The following is a 19,215-nucleotide window of genomic DNA, read 5'->3' on the forward strand; positions in this document are numbered from 1 at the left end:
ATTTCATTGACTATAGTGCACTATAAGGCCTGATCATTGGAGACCTCAGCTAATACTGGCTGGACCCTGCACAAAGTTACCATGATCACTATATGGTATATAGTGTTCAGCTTTATCTTGTGCATTAGAGGAAAAGCTCTTTTTCAATAATGTAAACGCACTAGTTGGATATTGATTTACTGATTGCAGTTACATGTTTCACTGAGTTTTGAGCTTCTACCCCATACGACCTCCCCAGTGTAAAGCTTGAACTGCTTGACTTCACTACCCTGAGGGTCAAGTACTAAATGGATATGCTTGTTTCTCTCAGATTTGGGCTCAGTAGCAAGGAAACACCCCCAGACCCAGTGGTAAAAAGCTCTGAGTGTTACATTCTGTGCCCAGTAACACCTGCCTGCATAGGAAAAGTAGAAAAAGTAGGTTCCCACAACCACACACGTTTTAAAACTATGAATATATTTGTTGACATGCACACACTTACTTCAATTGTTTTGGCCCATACTTCTGTATTTGGGAAATTATGCTTGTAGACTTCATTAGCACATGTGTTCACATCCACAGCAACAACAACTTCTGCGGGAATACCACATTCTACAAGTAGAAAAAAAAACATCAGAATTATGAAAAAAAAAGTACAACAAATATAAAGTTGAATGAGAAGCAATGACGGAAATTCCATTCCATCTTATTTCCCACATAAAGCGAGAAACTATTCATAGACAATCTATAAAAGCACTAACTAGTAAACTCCAATTTCCAATGTGACCTATTTTTAAAATCAGTAGCCAACTATCTTTTCCAAAAAGTAATATCTCCGATTTCATTTTTAGACCTTTCTAGGGCTATGTGGTTTTCATATCTATTTTCAACATTCGTTTTTTAAATTACTTTTACTTTTACATGTCCATATTTTAGTTTAGTCAAAAAGATCTCTCAGTCCTTAATATTCACTTAACAATGTAAACACGTGACAATATAAACTCTGCTCCATTTCGTCAGGTAATGACCCTTTTCATTATCTCTGTACCAGTAAGTATAATAAAATGCTCACATCCTTTAAAACTGTGAAATGGTTGGAGTTGGTTAGAGGTATCTAGCTAATGAGTTGCCATTCAGGGGTAGACATGGGAAAAAGGTGAACACCTTATTTACAGCATGAGACAGTCTGAACAGGATAGTAAAGTGATGCTTCTCCTGTCCCACCGATTAACAACTAACAATCCTCCGTGACAATTCAAGACCTCACCCAACTTTCCATCATTTGGCACACACCCCACTCAGTAATCACACAGGCTTATGAACACTGTCTTGGGATATGCCAAGTAACTCTTTAACCCATGCTAGAAACTATCCTAGAGGATACAAGGGCCTTGGAAACAAGAGTAGTCTCCGTCTCTGTTTCCCGCCATCATCAAGTTTCAAATAGATACTTCTGATCTCATGGAATTCCTTCTACTTTGCTTGCTTGGCTTTAATTTGGTATCATTCACCACCCCAACCCTATTCATCTAGCAAAGTCTCAGTCTGGTCCCTTGTACCACTAACTTCATTTGAGCAAATGGGCGGATCCCAGTAGTGGAGTGTCCCACTGCCCTGCGTACCCATAGCATTTCCTTAATAGGCCTCCTCATGCAGAGATTTCTCATCATGACTAGACTGTAGGCTATGGCATTGTACAGTGTAGTATACTGATACTTGAAGGTCTTCAACTCTGAAAATTCTTCCATTATCCCTGAACATGACTGCACTCCGTTGCTGGTGATAAACTCTGCTGGACCGCTCTCTCTGGTAAATAATCTATCCAGGGTGATTACTACATGATTAAATGTCCCTTTATCCACAGCCTCCAAAAATGCCACTGTCAGGAATAATAATCTCCAAATAAGAAGGAACCTACTACTCCGTTTCATCAAGCACCTAGATTGGTGTCATTGTTTCCATTGCCTATATGCTCCAAAATCTATCTCAGAATTAAATAGGTTCCAAATGGTGCACTCTAATGTTCACACTGAATTGCTCTACGTGGCTTCAGCCACCTCTACAAATCAATGCCCATGTTTGGCCACGAGTAAAGGACTCTTACCATACTCTTGGTCATATCCTGTCATGCCCCAGCCTCCTTCATATTCTAAATTCACTAATTTTGCTTCAGTTCCTTAGGTAGTACCAACCTGTCACCCTGAATAACACAAAGGTCAAAATAACAACTCACCGCTGAATTCTCTTTCCAGCCACAGAAGATCACCATTCAAAATCCATTAATCACAACCATTTACTCATAACCTTCCCATTCCCATTTTGTCCAAAGAACCCGTCCTTTTGTCCTTACTCACTTATAAATACTAGATGGAGACAAACAATCTCCATGACTTTATGACAATAGTCCTTCTCAGCCAATTAATCAACAGAAAAACTGACCTCCTTCTAAACCTGCCAATCAATGCATAGAATGCAGAATGGCCTGCCCTAAATCTTTCATGGTGCATAAATGTACCAAATGTTTGTGAATTTCCTAACAGGTATGTCCTAAAATATCCAGAGGCCAGATAGCATGTTACATTTCCCTCTCCAATATTTAATATCTGGGAGGAAGAGCCTAGCGCGCAACCAAGATGGCCGCGTAGGTGCGAGGCTCCCGAGGACCTCCGCAACCTCCCACGACTATCCTGAATTTATCCTGTCTCGGATGAGGGGAATGTGTTGGTGAGCCTGAGCTGAGGTGGCACCCGTTTCCCGTTGTCAAATCGGACTTCTGACACCGGAGTGAGCACCGATTGAAGTCTGCGGCCTTCTCCTCGCCAGACCCCGGATTTGCGCTGAGGGGTGACCCAGTGACAAAGTGAACAACAGCGGCGGGCCGGGCCTGGCGAGTCGCGCACCCCGCGCTTTCGCTTTCGCACCCCCTTGCAATCACTGCAGGGTTGGGTCGCGGGGCTCCTTGTGTTGGTGTGGTCTCGCTGGGAGACTTGGCCTGCCCGCCGGTTGTGACCCACCCCGCCGATCGGGGGTGGCCCCCCCCGGAGCTTGTGGCCCTGATTGCCTGCCTTTCACGACGTGACTGGTGCGACCGGGAGACTAGTGGCCATGGCCACCAAACAAGATGGAGACCGGGCAAACACCAAGCCGACCCGGCGTGGCACCACCCATCAGGCCAACAGTATGGACCGCTATACCCTCCAGAAGGGATCTCCCGGCGGACCGCACAAATCCCCTGAGGACCCTCCTGATGCCCCGGACCTGCCCACGGATCTGACTCTGCGGGATGTCATGGGCGCCATTGCCGAGATGAAGGCCTCGGTAGGCCAGCGGTTCGACACACTGGCACAGAAGATCAACTCGGTCCTCGTGGATGTTGGCCTGGTGAGGGCCGATCTTTCCAAGACCAACGACCGAGTTGATTCTTTGGCCCACACCGCATCGGGCCTTACTACTGATGTGGCGGCGCTACAAACAGAGGTGCGCCGGCTTAGTCAGGCGAGCGCGCTTATGGATCGGCGCCTGGAGGACTCCGAGAGTCGGGCCCGGAGAAACAACATCCGCATCATCGGAGTACCCGAGGGACGGGAGGAAGCGGCGGCGGACCTATTTGTGGAGGACCTGATCGCTACCCATCTCCAGCCACGGGGGCTGAGTAAATTCTTCGCGGTGGAGCGGGCCCACAGGGTTCCCGGGGGAAGGCCGAAGGTCGGAGCCCCTCAGCGGCCCCTCATTGCCCGGATTTTCAACTTTCGGGACAGAGACGCTATCCTGCAAGCTTCCAGACTGTTGGGGCCGGTTAAGCTTGACAACATGGAAGTGAACTTTTATCCGGATTTCACCCCAGCGGTCCAGAAGCAGAGACTGAGCTTCCAGGGCGTCAAGCGCTGTCTTCGGGACTAGAACCTTAAATACGCAATGCTCTTCCCAGCCAAGCTGCGAGTGGAGGTAGAGGGTCGCACGTACTTTTTTGATCGCCCCGAAGCGGCCGGAGACTGGCTGGACACTCTGTCTGGGGATCGTGATCTGGGGGGCGGGGGGGGCGGCGGGGGGAGACGGCACACTGGATCGGGACTGAGGGGGTGATGTTGGGCTTCACTCTGGACAAAAATGTTGCCACTCTCGATTAAGCATCTGTCTGTATAATTTCCCCTCCTATGGAGGTTGTGTGGGGTCTCTTGGGGGTTCTCCCTCCTCCTCTGGGGGCTTAGCTAGTTTTTATTATATATATGGGGCGACAGGCACACTGCACGTTGGGGGGGCTGTTCGGGCTCATGCAGGGGTGCAGGGAGGGGGGAGTTTTGTTGGGGTGGGTGGGTAGGGATGGGGGGTGTTGTTCGTTTTCACCACAAGGCAAAAGTATCATTGTGCTAGCTCTATAGTGCTCTCGGGGGGACGAATGGTGGCTTTTGTCTATGATGGGGGGTAGGGAACTAACTCTTTTGTCCTGGAACGTGAATGGACTGGGGGACAGGATTAAACGTGGGGTGGTCCTGCAGTTCTTGAAGCGAATCTCGCCCGATGTAGTTTTTCTGCAGGAGACACACCTCATTGGCAACTCCTTCTGCGCCATGAATCGGCGTGGCTATCGCCTGGTGGCCCATTCGGGCTTTACGTCTGGCTCAAGGGGTGTGGGCATCATGGTTAAGAACTCGCTTCCGCTGGAGATTGATGAGGTGCTCCATGACGACAGGGGACGTTACGCGGTCTTGGTGGGAAGGATGGAGGGCAAAGTGGTGGTTTTTGTGTCAGTATACGTCCCACCGGGGCTACAGTCGACTACCTTTGCGGACCTGGGGCGCCTCCTCCTTGGCCTTCCGGGGGGGATTCTGGTGGTGGGGGGGGATTTCAATGCGGTGGTTTCCGGGACTGTGGATCGTCACCCCCCTAGGGACCTCCCCCGGGCCCAAGCGTGGCTCTCTGGTCTATTGGACACTTTGGGATTGGTGGATTGCTGGCGTTTAAAACATCCCACGCAGTTACAGTATACTTTCCATTCGGGGGCCCATGGTAGTCTCTCACGACTAGATTATGTCCTGGTCCCGGCGGCCTATGTTGGGAGGGTGGGAGAGGTGCGCCATTTGGCACGGGGTATCTCGGACCATTCCCCGCTCCTGTTACACCTGGACCTTTTTCCGAGGGATGAGGGTAGGGTGGTCCCGATCAATCCCTGGTACTTGCGCGACCCCACTATTCGCGCTGAATTGATTAAATCCCTCCAGCGCTACTTTGACGAGAATGTGGGGTCCGTGCCTTCGGCTGTCTCACTGTGGGAGGCATTCAAGACAGTACTACGAGGAGAGGCCCTGTCCCTCATTTCCCACACCCGGAGGCGCGAGCGGGAGGAGGTGACCCGGGTGGAAGCTGAGATAGTCGAGTTGGAGGGCAATCTAGAAAGTGGGGTGACAGATGCCGTATTACATGTCCTCCAACTCAAGCAAGCGGCCTATAGGGCCCTCGTCACGGAGGCAGCCAGGGGCCTCAGTAGAGAGCAACAGGGGAGATTGTATGATGTGGGTGATAAGGCTGGTAAATTGATTGCGTGGCTGGACAAAAAGGAGAGAGCGAGTCGTGTAGTCCCGCTGATTGAGAAAACAGACGGTGTGTGTGTTACTGAGCCGGAAGAAATTGTCTCCTGCTTCGCGGACTATTTCCGTGGGGTGTATTCCCCGGTGTCTTCCTGCTCTGAAGAGGACTCCCGTACCCTGCTCAGGGATATCGCGCTGCCTTCCCTTTCGGAGGAGGACAGAGTGTCGTTGGACGCCGCCCCAACCTCCGACGAAATCGCCCTCGCCATACGTTCGGTCGCTTCCGGCAAGGCCATGGGTCCTAATGGTCTCCCCATCGAGTTGTACAAATTGAGACCGGATACGCTGGCACCACATCTCCGATCGATGTTCCTGGAAGCCCATTCGGTGGGCTCCCTCCCGCTGGACCAGCGTCTGGCTACAATCGTGGTTATCCACAAGGAGGGGAGACCTCGGGACCGGGTTACATCCTATCGGCCCATTTCGCTACTGAACGCGGAGCCTAAAATTCTTGCCAAGGTCCTGGCCAAACGGCTGGTCGGCGTGGTGGGCGAACTGGTTCACCAGGATCAGTCCGGCTTTATTCCCCATCGTAACACAGCTCTTAACTTGCGGCGTTTGCTTGGGGTGCTTGCACGTGTTCAGTACATACGGGAGCCGGCCATTTTGGCATCCCTGGACGCCACCATGGCGTTTGATACGCTTGAATGGCCATACATCTGGGCGATGCTTGCGAAGTTTGGCTTTGGCGCAGGGTTCATCAGTTGGGTCAAATTGCTGTATTCGGGCCCATTGGCGCAGGTGGTGGTGAACGGTAGAGTATCGGCTCCGTTTGAGCTGGGCCGGGGCACGCGGCAGGGCTGCCCCTTATCGCCGCTCCTTTTTGCACTTGCCTTGGAGCCCCTGGCAGAGTGGCTGCGGTGGGAGCCTTCCATCCGTGGTCTCCGTTGGACCCCCGAGCATGAGGACCGCGTATCCCTATACGCCGATGACATCCTCTTGTACCTAGCTTCCCCACGTAACTCACTTATAGTACTGGTTGATGTTTTGCATTCCTTTGGTCGTAACTCCGGCCTTGTCATCAACTGGGCTAAATCGTGCGTGTATGTTCTCTCTGGGGAGGCGCCCATTCTCCCGCGGGGCTGTCCGATCCAGATCGCCCCGCAGGGATTTCGGTACCTGGGTGTCTTCATTACTCTGGACCCAGAGGCCCGGTATGATCGGAACTTGCTTCCCCACCTCCAGCGCCTGAAGGAAGATGTCACGCGCTGGCGGCGCTTGCCGCTCTCGCCGCTCGGCCGGGCGGCATTGTTTAAGATGATGTCTCTGCCGCGCTTCCTCTACGCTTTGCAGAATACTATGGACCCCGTCCCAGCGCGCTACTTCCGTGAGGTGGAGAGTTTGCAGCGTCGCCTGTTCTGGGACGGGAGGCCGCGTATCGCCCTGGCGAAGCGGACGCTCCCATGGTATGACGGCGGGATTGCCCTCCCGGATATCAAACGATACTATTGGGCCTCCCAGCTGGCTGCGATTAATCACGGCCTGTATGGGCCCGCTTTGAACCCGGCATTCGAAATGGATAAGATGCTACTCCCGGGTGGGGACTATAATCGAGCGCTCTACTCCAGCACGCCCGACGCTCGGCTGACCGGCCCCACGCGTGTCATGGTGCGAGTGTGGCACGCAGCTAATGTGGCGATGGGGTGGAAGGATCGTCTGACCCGGGCGTCACCACTATACGCGTCCGAGCAGCTGGGCTCCCTGTGGACCTCGAAGGGCTTCGAGAAGTGGGACATGATAGGCATTAGCAAGGTGGGGGATCTCTGGACGAGGGGAGGATTTAAAACGTTCGAGATGCTGCAGACGGAGTTCCACTTGCATGGCAGGGAGTACTTTCGGTATTTGCAGATCCGTCATGCACTGGGCTCCGTCTTCCTGGACGTTGCATCCATCCCGGAGTGTTCCCCCCTTGAGGATAGAGTGCTGGATGGACACGTTCCGGACAGCACGATCTCACTGATCTACAAAAAACTGATCAATGACCGCACGGGATTGCTGATTGCCCTTCGTGAGGCTTGGGTTGCCGATGGACTGGAGCTGGACGACGAGGACTGGACCCTTGCGGTGGCCTCCCCGAAAGAGGTGGCCATACCGGCCCGCCTTCGCTTCGTCCAGCTCAAGATACTCCACAGAGTCTACATGACGGGGTCGAGGCTTCTGCGTATGGGCTATGCTGTGGACGGGTTGTGTAAGCGTGGGTGTGGCGCTTTGGGGACCTTTCTGCATATATTGTGGGAATGCCCGGAGGTGGAGCGATTCTGGCGTGGTGTGCATGAGGTCCTGCGTGTGGTTACGCATGTGGTGCTGCTACCCGAAGCGAGGAGATGCCTGTTGAATGTGTGGGAACCTACAGACTACTCGGCGCCACAGACGTGGTGGGTGACTTTGGGATATATGGTGGCCAAGCGTGATATTGCTCAACTGTGGGGATCTCAGAGGTCCCCGACTGTCTCGGCCTGGAAGGAACATATGGATTGGTGCATGTTTCGGGAAAAGGTGGTGTATGTTGCGAGAGGTAAGCCTGGGACATGGGTGAAAGTCTGGGGCCCCTGGAACGCCTACCGCGGGGGAATCTGTACTCCACCGTTATTGCCCGATCCGTCGCCTGCCCCGTCCCCGTAGCCGACCCATCTTCCCTGTTCCGGGCATTGAGTTTTACCCAGCCCTAATCCTGATCTCTTCCCCTTCTTGATACTCCTATGGATTGGTAGGGTCCCCCTCTCAGGGGAGCACATGCTGCTATTTCTGATTGTAGATTGCCTTGTGGTTTTTGTTTTTTCTGGTTGTTATTTCAGTTTAAAATGAAACCGTACAGTGGGGTCCGGATGGTGTGGCTATCAACGCTGCTAACTCCTGTGCATCTTCCTTAGCCGCAACGCGCGCTCTACAATGTGTATCATATGCTCCTTTTGTTTACTAGCGGCCGGCCGGAAGGTTGTAGGCCCATCTTTGTATATTTTCTGAGTTTTGTAATAAACGGTTTAAAAAAAAAAAAAAAAAATATTTAATATCTGCATTCTACTTCACTTACTGCCCAAAAGGCAAATGCCTCCCCTGGAACTCACTCAGTACAGCTCTAGCAGTCTTACACTCGAATCAGTCACAATTATGGCAAAGCATTTCACATGTATGGAGAGTAGGACATTCATAGTAATCATCCTTGTATTCTCAAACGTTTATTCGCCCCTCTCCTCCCACAAATTAATATACACTTCTTTCATGTGACTAAAAAAACATTAAAAATGTGAGTGGTTGAAAGGGTTAAGTAGCTGCTGTCTGAAACAAGGTGGCCTGAACCTGCTCTGATAATCTTGGACTTTTTTGCTCCAATGGTGTTTGTCGCTTGTGATGGGGTTTGTGGCATGTTTTTTCAATTACCTGGGCATTGGTGTCCTAGTCCGGCTGAACAGCTAGCTTTCAAGTGGCAGATAGTCTGATTTCATCAGCTGGGGGCAATGATATCTGCTATTGTTGAACTAATGATTTTTTCCAATTCTTTTTTCATGACGTAATGCAGGACCTGAACTTTGCATTATTCTATCTGCTATGAACTAATGTACACTGCTAATTGTTGTTCCTGTCGTCTTACATTTGTTTTTCGTACAGATCTATTTTCTGTATTTTTCTTTCTGCCCTTTTTAGATTTTTTATTTACCTAATTAATACATTGTGCTTTGGTGAAAGCGCTACAGAATTTCCATATATAAATATGAAACTGTAAAAAGATGAAGAAAAGTAAGGAACCGTCTTTATTCATTCCAATGACTCACCTCTCCGGGCAGCGACTACTGTCATGGTACCCTCACCTCGCCCAAGATTCCGCACACCACGTTCCACCCAAACTCCATAAACCCCATACCCACTCCCTTCAAATATATGATGAAAACAATGCACAAACTAAAATGCAACAATTATTAATCATATGGAAACCAGTAACATGCATATCCAAAGAATGGAAACTACACAACAATAAAAACTACCAAAAAAAAGGATTAACGCACATAATGGTAAGAAATGTCATGGAGAACAAAATAGAGAATACATTCATACTGACAATTATAGATGACTGATGAACAATTGACATACAGAAATTATGAATATTCAAAACAGCTACATCACATAATTCTTAAAACTTTAAGGTAAAGATTCAAGGGTTTGGTGTGATATTCCTGGTCCGAGACCACTGCGAACCTTTCATCAGAACCAACACCCAAACATTTCTGCACATAATCAGACACTGAGTCAGCAACAATAGCAACCATGCTCTCTCACATTGCAGCCAAGCCCTGAAACGAGCTACCGGCAGACATCAGACGCTCCCCCTCCCTGAACACCTTCATAAAGACCCTCAAGACCTGGCTCTTTGGCTGAACGGAGCGCGCACCCCCGCCACCAGTGCCTTGAGACCCTCACGAGTGAGTAGCGCGCTTACAATTCCCCAATTGATTGATTGATTGATATTCCAAACTGAGTCATTTTCTCACACCACTACATTGTCTTTGTCCACTTTGACCATGGAAGGTGCAGAAAACTTTGAAGAACATTTCACCACATAATGAGCTTTGTTAATTCTTACCCAGTGTCTAACTTTAACAGGTAATGCTCTCTTAGATCCTTCATCTGTACTGCACTTTATATGCAACGCACCTCTCGCATCCATTATTTGCTCACTTTTGCTAAAATCCATCACATTCCTATCCATCCTTTCTTTAGTTAACCTAGAAGCCGCCACCCTTCCTCTTAATAAAGAAAAAGAAGACATTCCAGTGATAATGTGAGGTGTAATTCTAATTGCACACATATTTGCAGGTATCCCAACCTAGTGTCACAGCAATGTTGAATGATGGAGGAGTGCTCACCCCAACTAGACTCCACGTCAATAGGTGCGGGAAAGGAAACAATTCCTTTTCTTTAAATAACCCTCACACACGCTAGTAGTGTAATGCTTCATTATCTGGTTTACCCTGACTCCTAACGGTCAGGGTGGGCTCAACCATGTTCCAGGGAGCTCTTAAAAGAGAGGTACTAGGGGGCGTAACTACAGAAAAAAATCCCTTGATCGCTCCAAGGTGTCCATTTATTTGCAGACTGTTCAGAGAATGAAACTAATTAACATGGGGTGTTTTGGATACCATAGTCCTATGACCCTTCATTGTCTTAATTGCAGAGAGCATATCCCAGGTGACTCTTCTCCAATCTAATCCATTCACCAAAGCTAACTGCAACTGATTGAATTGTTCCACCAAACCATTATTGTGGGGATGGTGTAAAGAAATATTAAATGTTTGACACTCACAGACTCCAAGAATGTACTCATCTGCTCCAAATAAGCCCCATTGTCAGTTACCAATTGCTCTGGATAACCCTCCCTGACAAGCCCGTCCTGCAAAAACTCCTTGTCCACAGTGGTATTCATATTTTCAATAAATTTCACCTCTGGCCATTTCGTCATGTAATCCACCAAAACCAAAGCATACTTGGGGGTTCCACCTAAAAAGGCCAACAGTCCAGCAATATCAAATGTCAATTTGCTCCATGGCACATTTTCAAACTCTACGGAAGTAACAGGACTCAGTACCGTCACTTGAGTTTTATCACTAAGAATTAATGTATAACATTTCCCAACATAATGCTCAACATCCTTATCCACCCCTTAGCCACCAAAAATCCTCCCTCACTCTTGTTTCATGGCACGTTTGTCCATGGGGTCCCCATGGGCAAAATTCAATAATTTACTGCGGAGACTTCAAGAAACCACCAGAAGTTTGCGCCTTTGCAATAATCCATCCATTATAGACAATCACGCTGCATCTCTCCAGAAGGGAACAAGAGCATCTTGCATTTCATTAGATGTAGGTAATTTTCCTGATGAAGATTTCACAACATATTGTAACACAACTTCACCCTTGATCGCCTCCTTCTATTCTTCCTCAGACAGTGCGCTATCCATGGCTGTATCTACCGAATACACAAACTCAATATCATCAAAATCCTGATGAACCTCATGAAGCTGGTCTAGCAAGGGCAAACTAGACAGTCAGCAGTGAAATTACCTACTCCAGCAAAGTACTGCAATTTATAATGGAACTCTTGCAACCAATACTGCCATTTGGCGATGCGTGGAGTAGCTCAATCAATGCATTTAGATTTAAATAGTTTTAAAGAGGTTTATGGTCTGTTCGCAAATCGATCACAGTTCTTCAAACAAACTTCCTGCAGTACTAGACACCCCATCACATGGCCAAGGCTTCTTTTTCAATAGTAGAATATGGTTGCTCCGCTCCTCGCAAGCCTCTTGAGGCAAATGCAATTAATTCCTCATTCCGGTTACCTCTTTTCTGCATAAGAACAGCCCCAACCCATTTTCACTTGCATCAGTGGTAAATATGCACAAATTACTCATATCAAAAGCTTTAGTAGACCAGCAGAGACAATTTCACACTTGATGGACCTAAAACATCATTATACTCACTGTTTCAGTTGCCTTCAGTATTTTTCTTGAGCAATGATCAAAGATAAATGTTTTTTTGCAGCTAAATTGGTGACAACTTGGAGTAATACTCAATGAGTCCCACAAATGATCTCAGTTGTTCCTTATAGTTGGAAGCAGGTGCATCCTCAATTGCCCTTAAAATGTTGATCTTAGGTTCAATACTCTTAGATGAAATATGATGTCCCAAATAGTCTACCCCTTTTGACTAAACTTAACTTTATCCTTCCTCAGTGTCAACCGATCCTCTCAATTACATTTAACACACTTTTAACTCTCATATCATATTTGCCCTGATTCTTGCCATAGATCAGAACGTTGTCCTGTAAATGCCCCCACACCAGTCATATCATTGAATAGTTTGCTCATCAATCCCTGAAAAACAACTGAGGCAGACGCCAGACTGAATGACATTCGCACTGCACCCCCAGAGTTACAAAATATGTTAAGTTACACATAGTTCTACTTAATGGTAAACTGTCGACTTGTCAAGGGAAGTGAAAACTACTGCCCCCTTAAGAGTGGTTAACACCTCAATTATGTTTGGGAGGGGTTGCAGTTCTACCCCGATGTTGGTATTCAAACCATGCAAATCCACACATAAACCTCAATGATTTGTCAGTTTGCGTGCAGGAACTATGGGGGACCTTTCCGAGCCCTTGATTGGTTCACTTATACATACGTAAAGCACACAATTTTTTCTAACTCCGCTTTCAATTCTTTCCAAAACACATGAGGCACTCTGGGTCCCTTATGTACCACCAGAGAGGCATTCTTCAAGATTATTCGATATTGAAATCCTTTTAACCTTCCCAACTCATCTATAAACACAACAGAATAATGACGAACCCACTTATAATCATCCAATCGACACACGTCAGACCCGATTTCACTGATGAGCCTTTTGTCTTAGATAATACTTGATCTAGGTGACTGGGATCCAGCCCTATGTTGAAGTCCCCTTGCTCACCCCATCCTAACAGGATTGAGTCTTTTTTTGGAAAATAAACTGTGCCATTAGTAATGCTGTTTTCAAACTCCAATTCAGGTTCACATTTACCCATTAATTCCACTCTTTTTTCCCAATGGGCAAACATTTTGATGCGAGAAACCTGGAAATCCCCTAATGTCTCCCCACTCATCAAAGTATACAGGGAACCATAATCAGCCATTAGTCTGAATTCCTACCATTAACAGATACTGCACAGTGTAGTGGTCTTCTCTTCCTAGCGGTATGTACAGACGCAATTTCTACAACTTCTCCTTCTGCCACATCTAGAGCAGATAATGTTAACACAACATTCTTTTCTGTTTCAGCAACGTCATTCAAATTGTTCACAACTCAAACACATCTGACTCCTGATTTACATACGCAGGCTTAATGCCCTTTCCTGCCACACTTGAGACACGAAATGTTAACAGCAGGACAATTTTTACAGTCAAATGCATTTTGATTCCTCAATGAAAACATATAAGTTCACTCTTACTATGAACAAACTTATCACATACTGCAGAATCACGTTATTACACGTTGTCAATATTCTATTTCCACATATTTTCTCAGCTTATTTCACTAAATACTTCACCTCGTGCACACTGATATGACACTCATATCCCTAACACAAAATTCTAAATGATCAATACTTCTAGTTATAGTAAGTGTCGCATCTAGGTCCGGATCCTCATTGAAAACAATCTCCCTTAAAAAAAAATATATTATTCGTTTTTTCAATAAACTGATCATGGATAACCTTGTCTTTAATTTCACAGTAGTTGCGTGTTGCTGCTAATGTGTGCAAAGCCGCCACAAATTAATCAATTGGTGCACCAGAAAGTTGTGACCGTTGCAAAAACTTGTGGCATTAATAAAACTGTGTTCTCCAAAGTTTTGATGACCAAAAGATACTCATCAAGTACCTCATTGGCACTGCCCTCATTATCACCATACCATTACTCACATGTAGGATCGCTAAAGTTAGAGTTTGCAAAACTGCTGCCTTTTGGGCGTAGGTTATATCAATGAAGCCTTTTTCTTTTTAGACATGAAAGTTTTGCCATGAATGGCTTTTAAATGTGCTTCAAAAGCTTCCCGCCATTGTTCCCAACACAACGGAGGAGCACCCGGTACAGATAAAAATTGTGGTGTTGCAGTAATCCTTTTCATGGTTATATCCGCTTTATGCACATAGGATATGACACTAACTTGGGTGGCTGAGTTGTTGCCACCAAGAGAAATCAGAAGAAAATATGCAGCAAAATATTATTTCAAGCGAGTGTGTCAAGTAATAAACACAATTCAAGATGTGCCTAACACCCTTTATGTAGGCAACAACAATACGGTGTATAGGTGTGCCCGTCACTGGTAATTCAGGCAAATGTTTGTATAGCAAGTCGGAAACGCTATCCCACAAAGTAAAATATCTCAAGGGTAATGCAGGCTTTGTCAGTATAGTAAGTAACAGATGCTTCCCCACAAAGTTAAGTCACTATGGTTGGTGACTGTGATTTCCAAACCAACATGGCCGCCAAGCAAATTGGGATGCTTCCCAATGAAATAAAAATGGCTGCCGATTTCTCCTGCAATTCCCAAATCAACATGTCTGCCAAGCAAATTGGGATGCTTCCCAACTAAAGAAAATTGCCGTCAGACATGACAAGCACACATCAAGTGTTCAGCCCATGTTTCTACAGGTCGCGGGCTGCAATAGGTCGCAGAACTCAGCAGCAATCCATGGTAATCATGCAACTTTTAATGGATGCCACTATTTGCCAAAATATGGCAAATCCTCACCGCTGTCCACTGTTTGCTGTCCATCCCGTGTCCTCATGGAGCAGTGAACAGAACAATAAACTTTGGCAATTCATGCTCAGAATCACACCAGAAGCCCCAAGCACCAGGCGATGGTTCTTGTTCTTGTGTGGAGCAGTGTTCATGCTGATGTCCATGTACATGTGTGTTTGATTAACTTTTTCATAAAATATAGTATGATCGAATTAAGTGATCCCTGCATAGTCAATTACCATTTAACTTTCTATATAGCAAATCAGTTTTCCACCATCAAGTCTCATTTAATATAATGTGTAACTTCAAGTCACTCTCTTCAGATGTCCTTCATAATAGATGGATATCCCAAACAATGCATACCTCTTCATGCCACTTTGCATATCCATTTGGAACACTGCAAATGCTGATACCAACCAAAAAGCATACATTAGAATTTGCATTTTTTCAACAGTTTTACACAAGACCTACTATGGCAGGAACCCAGGTTCACCTCAATTTGATTGTGTGCAAATACACGGTCAACGATAGCAAACCACTGTGCCTTAACAAGCACTAACAACATCTCATTTTTATGAAGGAGAATATACAGATCTCCCAGTTCTGTTATCTAAAGAGGCCATTCAGTGTAGAGGAAAAAACTGTCCTTTTTTGCTCCATCCTGTATCTCTAACACTTACCAACAATAGTCATTCTAGATTGTTTGTGTGATGATGTCCACTCGAGTTTTGAGATCCATTGTGACATCATTCACCAGCTAGCCCCTTTATGTTGGTCAGGTAGACACGCCTTCTGTGTAAACAGTCTAGCTGACAGGTCAAATTCATGGGAACCAGCTATTTCAATGGTTCTATTAGCAGTATGATATTTGCATTCTTAAACCTTTCATGACCCTTCTTGAACTGTAACTGCACACATACACTAGTACCCCTTTACTTTGTGCAGAACATTTTTCACTTCTTCTTCAACAATGTTCAGTGACATATCCACTTCAAGTTCACCAGTCCTTCTGTAAAAACTGTGAAAATAAATTCATGTAGTCCTAATTGTGTCATCTACTCATATTACTAAGTATTATATTATTATTATCTTTACATATATGACCAGGAATGTATCAGTTTTTAATAATAAATATGAATGTTATTTCGCATTGGTTTGAATCATCCAGTTGCTCTGAGTGTGCTCTCCTTGCAGCCCCCTGAATGTATCACAGTAATCTGAGGTGCCAATGCTGCTTCTGATGCACTATGACTAGTATATAAATGAGTGTCCCTCTGCAATCCGGTGGGTGATCTAGGCCAGAAGTGTGTTCCTTCCACCAAACTGATAAATGTTTTATTAGTTTATACTGTGTGGGAAATAGTGGCGGTATGAACTCTGTCCAGCAGCGGTCCCAAGTAAAGTACTCCGTCAAGCTGACAGTGGTACGCCCGTCATATTTACATGTTGCGGCAATAGACAGGAGACTGCTGCAGTGGCGGTCTTCTCTGCTGGCTAACAGTACTCCGTGTCCGTCATGCCGGTAGGTTTCTGCCAAGCAGATTTAAATATTCCCGTTGTGATGGCGGTGTCCTGGCAAGCGGTGTCCCGACTGAGTGAAGCCATGGTGGTGTGGAGACAGGTAAGTACAACATATTTTCAGCTCAAAACACATAAATGTTTTGAATCTGTCAATATGTATTTTTAGGTAAAGTGTACTGCACATATGTTTTACATATAGCATTGCACATCAACAACATACACACTATTGATTGTAAACCCACACTCACCACAAAAGCCTACCTCAGTTCCCGGCAAAAACAGGGTGGCTGAGTACCGTAGTCAGTAGCAGCAGAACAGGAGTGACCTGGACAGTGACGTTCAAGATGGAATTGGTGGTGGGACCACGACATAAGGTGGGTTTTCACCTCTTTTTCTTTCATTCCGCCAACTCAAACTTGAGGTTTCACAACCACAGTTGCTTCAACGGAAAGGCACATCGTAATCTGCATGTAGGGAATCTTGGCAGGGCTCGCTCCTGCAGCAGCTTCTGCTTCTGACGCCATCAACGCGGGATAAGGATTCTGGCAGAGGTGGTGGGACTGCGGCGGTCTTTACTCCACTGACCAGCCTACATCTAATTCTAGTGGGTGGACTGTCAAGGGGTCAGGCAGGAAGACCTGACCCCCAGCGGTCCAGTGCTTTAGTAGCAGTGCTCCCGAGTCCCTCAGACGTCTGGGACGGAAGCGGCGAGATCCGAAACTTTGCGGCCTGGTTCGGCGTGCGCGACCGGGGCCTCGAGTGACGGGGTGCCCCGGGCGCGGCGTGACCGGACCGGCCTGACCCGGGGGCGAAGACGGAGCCTACACACAACTGCTGGCGGCGGCGCTACCGGAGGCGAGTGCTCCTGTGAGAGAGGCGTACTCGGGTCTGTTGATTTCAATCGGCCCGCAACGACGATCAGGCCCGGGGCACCGGGGCCGAGGCGTGAGCTCCACTACTTCTCCGGAGGGTCTCGTCAGCACTTGGAAGGCTGCTGTCGGATGCCGAGGGGGCTTCCTCGGGCCTGAGCTGCTTGCGGGGACCGGTGGGACACGCCGAGGACTGTGACCCTGCCCCGGGCCCCCCAATGAGGCGTGCAACCGGCCCGGCTGATCCGCAACACCCCTTGGGGGACGGCCTGAAACGAGGCACGCTCCCTTGGCTGCCTGAGGAGTTTGTGCCCGGCCTGAAAAACCCGGGGGCATCGACTCCCCGCTGAGCTGCGGGAGGGTCCTTTGAGAGGCATCTTCTATCCGCGCCATGAGTGGGAAGGGGACCAAGGGGCACCATCAAGGCAAGCTCGATAAATTCGCCTACTCCAGGGACCCCGCGGTGTCCGACCGCAGCGGCCGCGAGGAGAGGATGGCGCCAACCACCGAAGCACCGAAGGTGACACTGGAGGACATTATGGCGGCCTTGACACAGGTACAATCAACGGTGGGGACGATTTCTACGGATGTGTCCCTGCTCCGTGCGGACTTCCAGAAAATGTCCGCCAGGGTTGCGGAGGTGGAGCAGGTAACGGAGACTCTGGTAAAGGACTCAAAGGGCCTTCTGCAGAGGGTGTTGCAGTTGGAGTCTGAGAACAAACGTCTGGCGGCCCGGTTGGATGACCAGGAAGGGCGCTCTCGACGCAATAATGTGCGCATTATTGGGATTCCCGAAAGTGAGGGGCACCCGGCCATGGATCTCTATGTCGAAGAACTGATCAAATCCAAGTTGCAGCCCCGGGGCCTCTCAGCGTTTTTCTCGGTGGAGCGAGCACATAGGGTACCGGGAGGGCGTCCGAAGGTGGGAGCGCCTCCGAGGCCCGTCCTGGCCCGCCTGTTTAATTTCCGAGACAGGGACGCCATTCTGCAGGCGGCGCGGGTGGCACCGCCTATCAAACTACAGAACTCCACGGTGTCCTTCTTCCCTGACTATACGGCTTCGGTGGCGGCGCAGCGGCGGAGTTTCGTGGAAGTCAAGAAGAAACTGAGGGCCAGAGAACTTCCATATGCAATGCTTTTCCCAGCCCGTCTTCGTGTGGCGGCGGAGGGCAAGACTCTCTTCTTTGACACGCCAGAGGAGGCTCATGACTGGTTGGAGGGGTGGCGCCAGGCTGGTGGTACACGGCGCTCCAGCCGGGGGACAAGGCGTCCCGGGAGTGCGGACGATCCTAATGTACAAGATCAGCGCCTTGAAGAGGTCGAGGAGGAGCCCACCGGTTGACGTGATGGCTTAGATCGTTCCCGAGAGGTGGTTCGGGGCTTTCTTCCGGGGACCGCTGCTGCTGTGTGGTCCACAACTTAGATGCTTTGGGACATGAACGTTGGGACCTGGGGATAGGGGATGTCCTGGTCTCCCTCGGACTCCACGCTCCCTAAAGCGCAAGTACTGTTTGGGGTTCATGGGATTGAGCACTCTGCTGAGTTGGGGTGGCGGGCAGTTCTGAGTCCGTATGGCAGGGAGGCAGGGAGGGGGGCGGGGGGATGGGGTATGTTCTTTAGTTTTGTTCTTTTGTTCTGGTTATATAGGACACGGCCTTCAGACTTACACCATGCACATGCTCAACACACGACCCGGGTTGCCTTCTGCACTATCCGACTCCTGCTTTGTCGTTTCACCCACCCACCGTGAATTGAAACTTGTTTAGTGAGGTAGCCCCTGACACTGACGGGACCCCGGTGCAGCCCCTCTCATTGCTTACCTGGAATGTTCGGGGTTTAGGAGATAAAATCAAGCGAGGCCTGGTCCTGCATAGTATCAAACGATGTGCCCCGGCACTGGTCTTACTTCAGGAAACCCATCTCACAGGCACTGCTACTAAAGCACTGGACCGCTGGGGGTACAAGATGGTGGTGCACTCTGAGTTCACC

At 48.2% G+C, this 19,215-nt stretch overlaps 1 protein-coding gene across 4 annotated transcripts in view; it reads right to left on the reverse strand.

Annotated features, from left to right (window-relative positions):
- The window catches only part of TRDMT1 (tRNA aspartic acid methyltransferase 1), a 203,036-nt gene that overhangs the window by 115,319 nt on the left and 68,502 nt on the right, over nucleotides 1–19,215 (reverse strand). For all 4 annotated transcript variants that reach the window (XM_085631510.1, XM_085631512.1, XM_085631513.1 and 1 more), the window contains exon 2: nucleotides 482–591. In XM_085631510.1, the coding sequence (XP_085487636.1) occupies nucleotides 482–591 (110 nt within the window). The remainder of the gene's footprint in view (nucleotides 1–481; nucleotides 592–19,215) is intronic.

The sequence above is a fragment of the Triturus cristatus genome, chromosome 10, assembly GCF_964204655.1.
Source record: "Triturus cristatus chromosome 10, aTriCri1.1, whole genome shotgun sequence".
Taxonomy (NCBI): domain Eukaryota; kingdom Metazoa; phylum Chordata; class Amphibia; order Caudata; family Salamandridae; genus Triturus; species Triturus cristatus.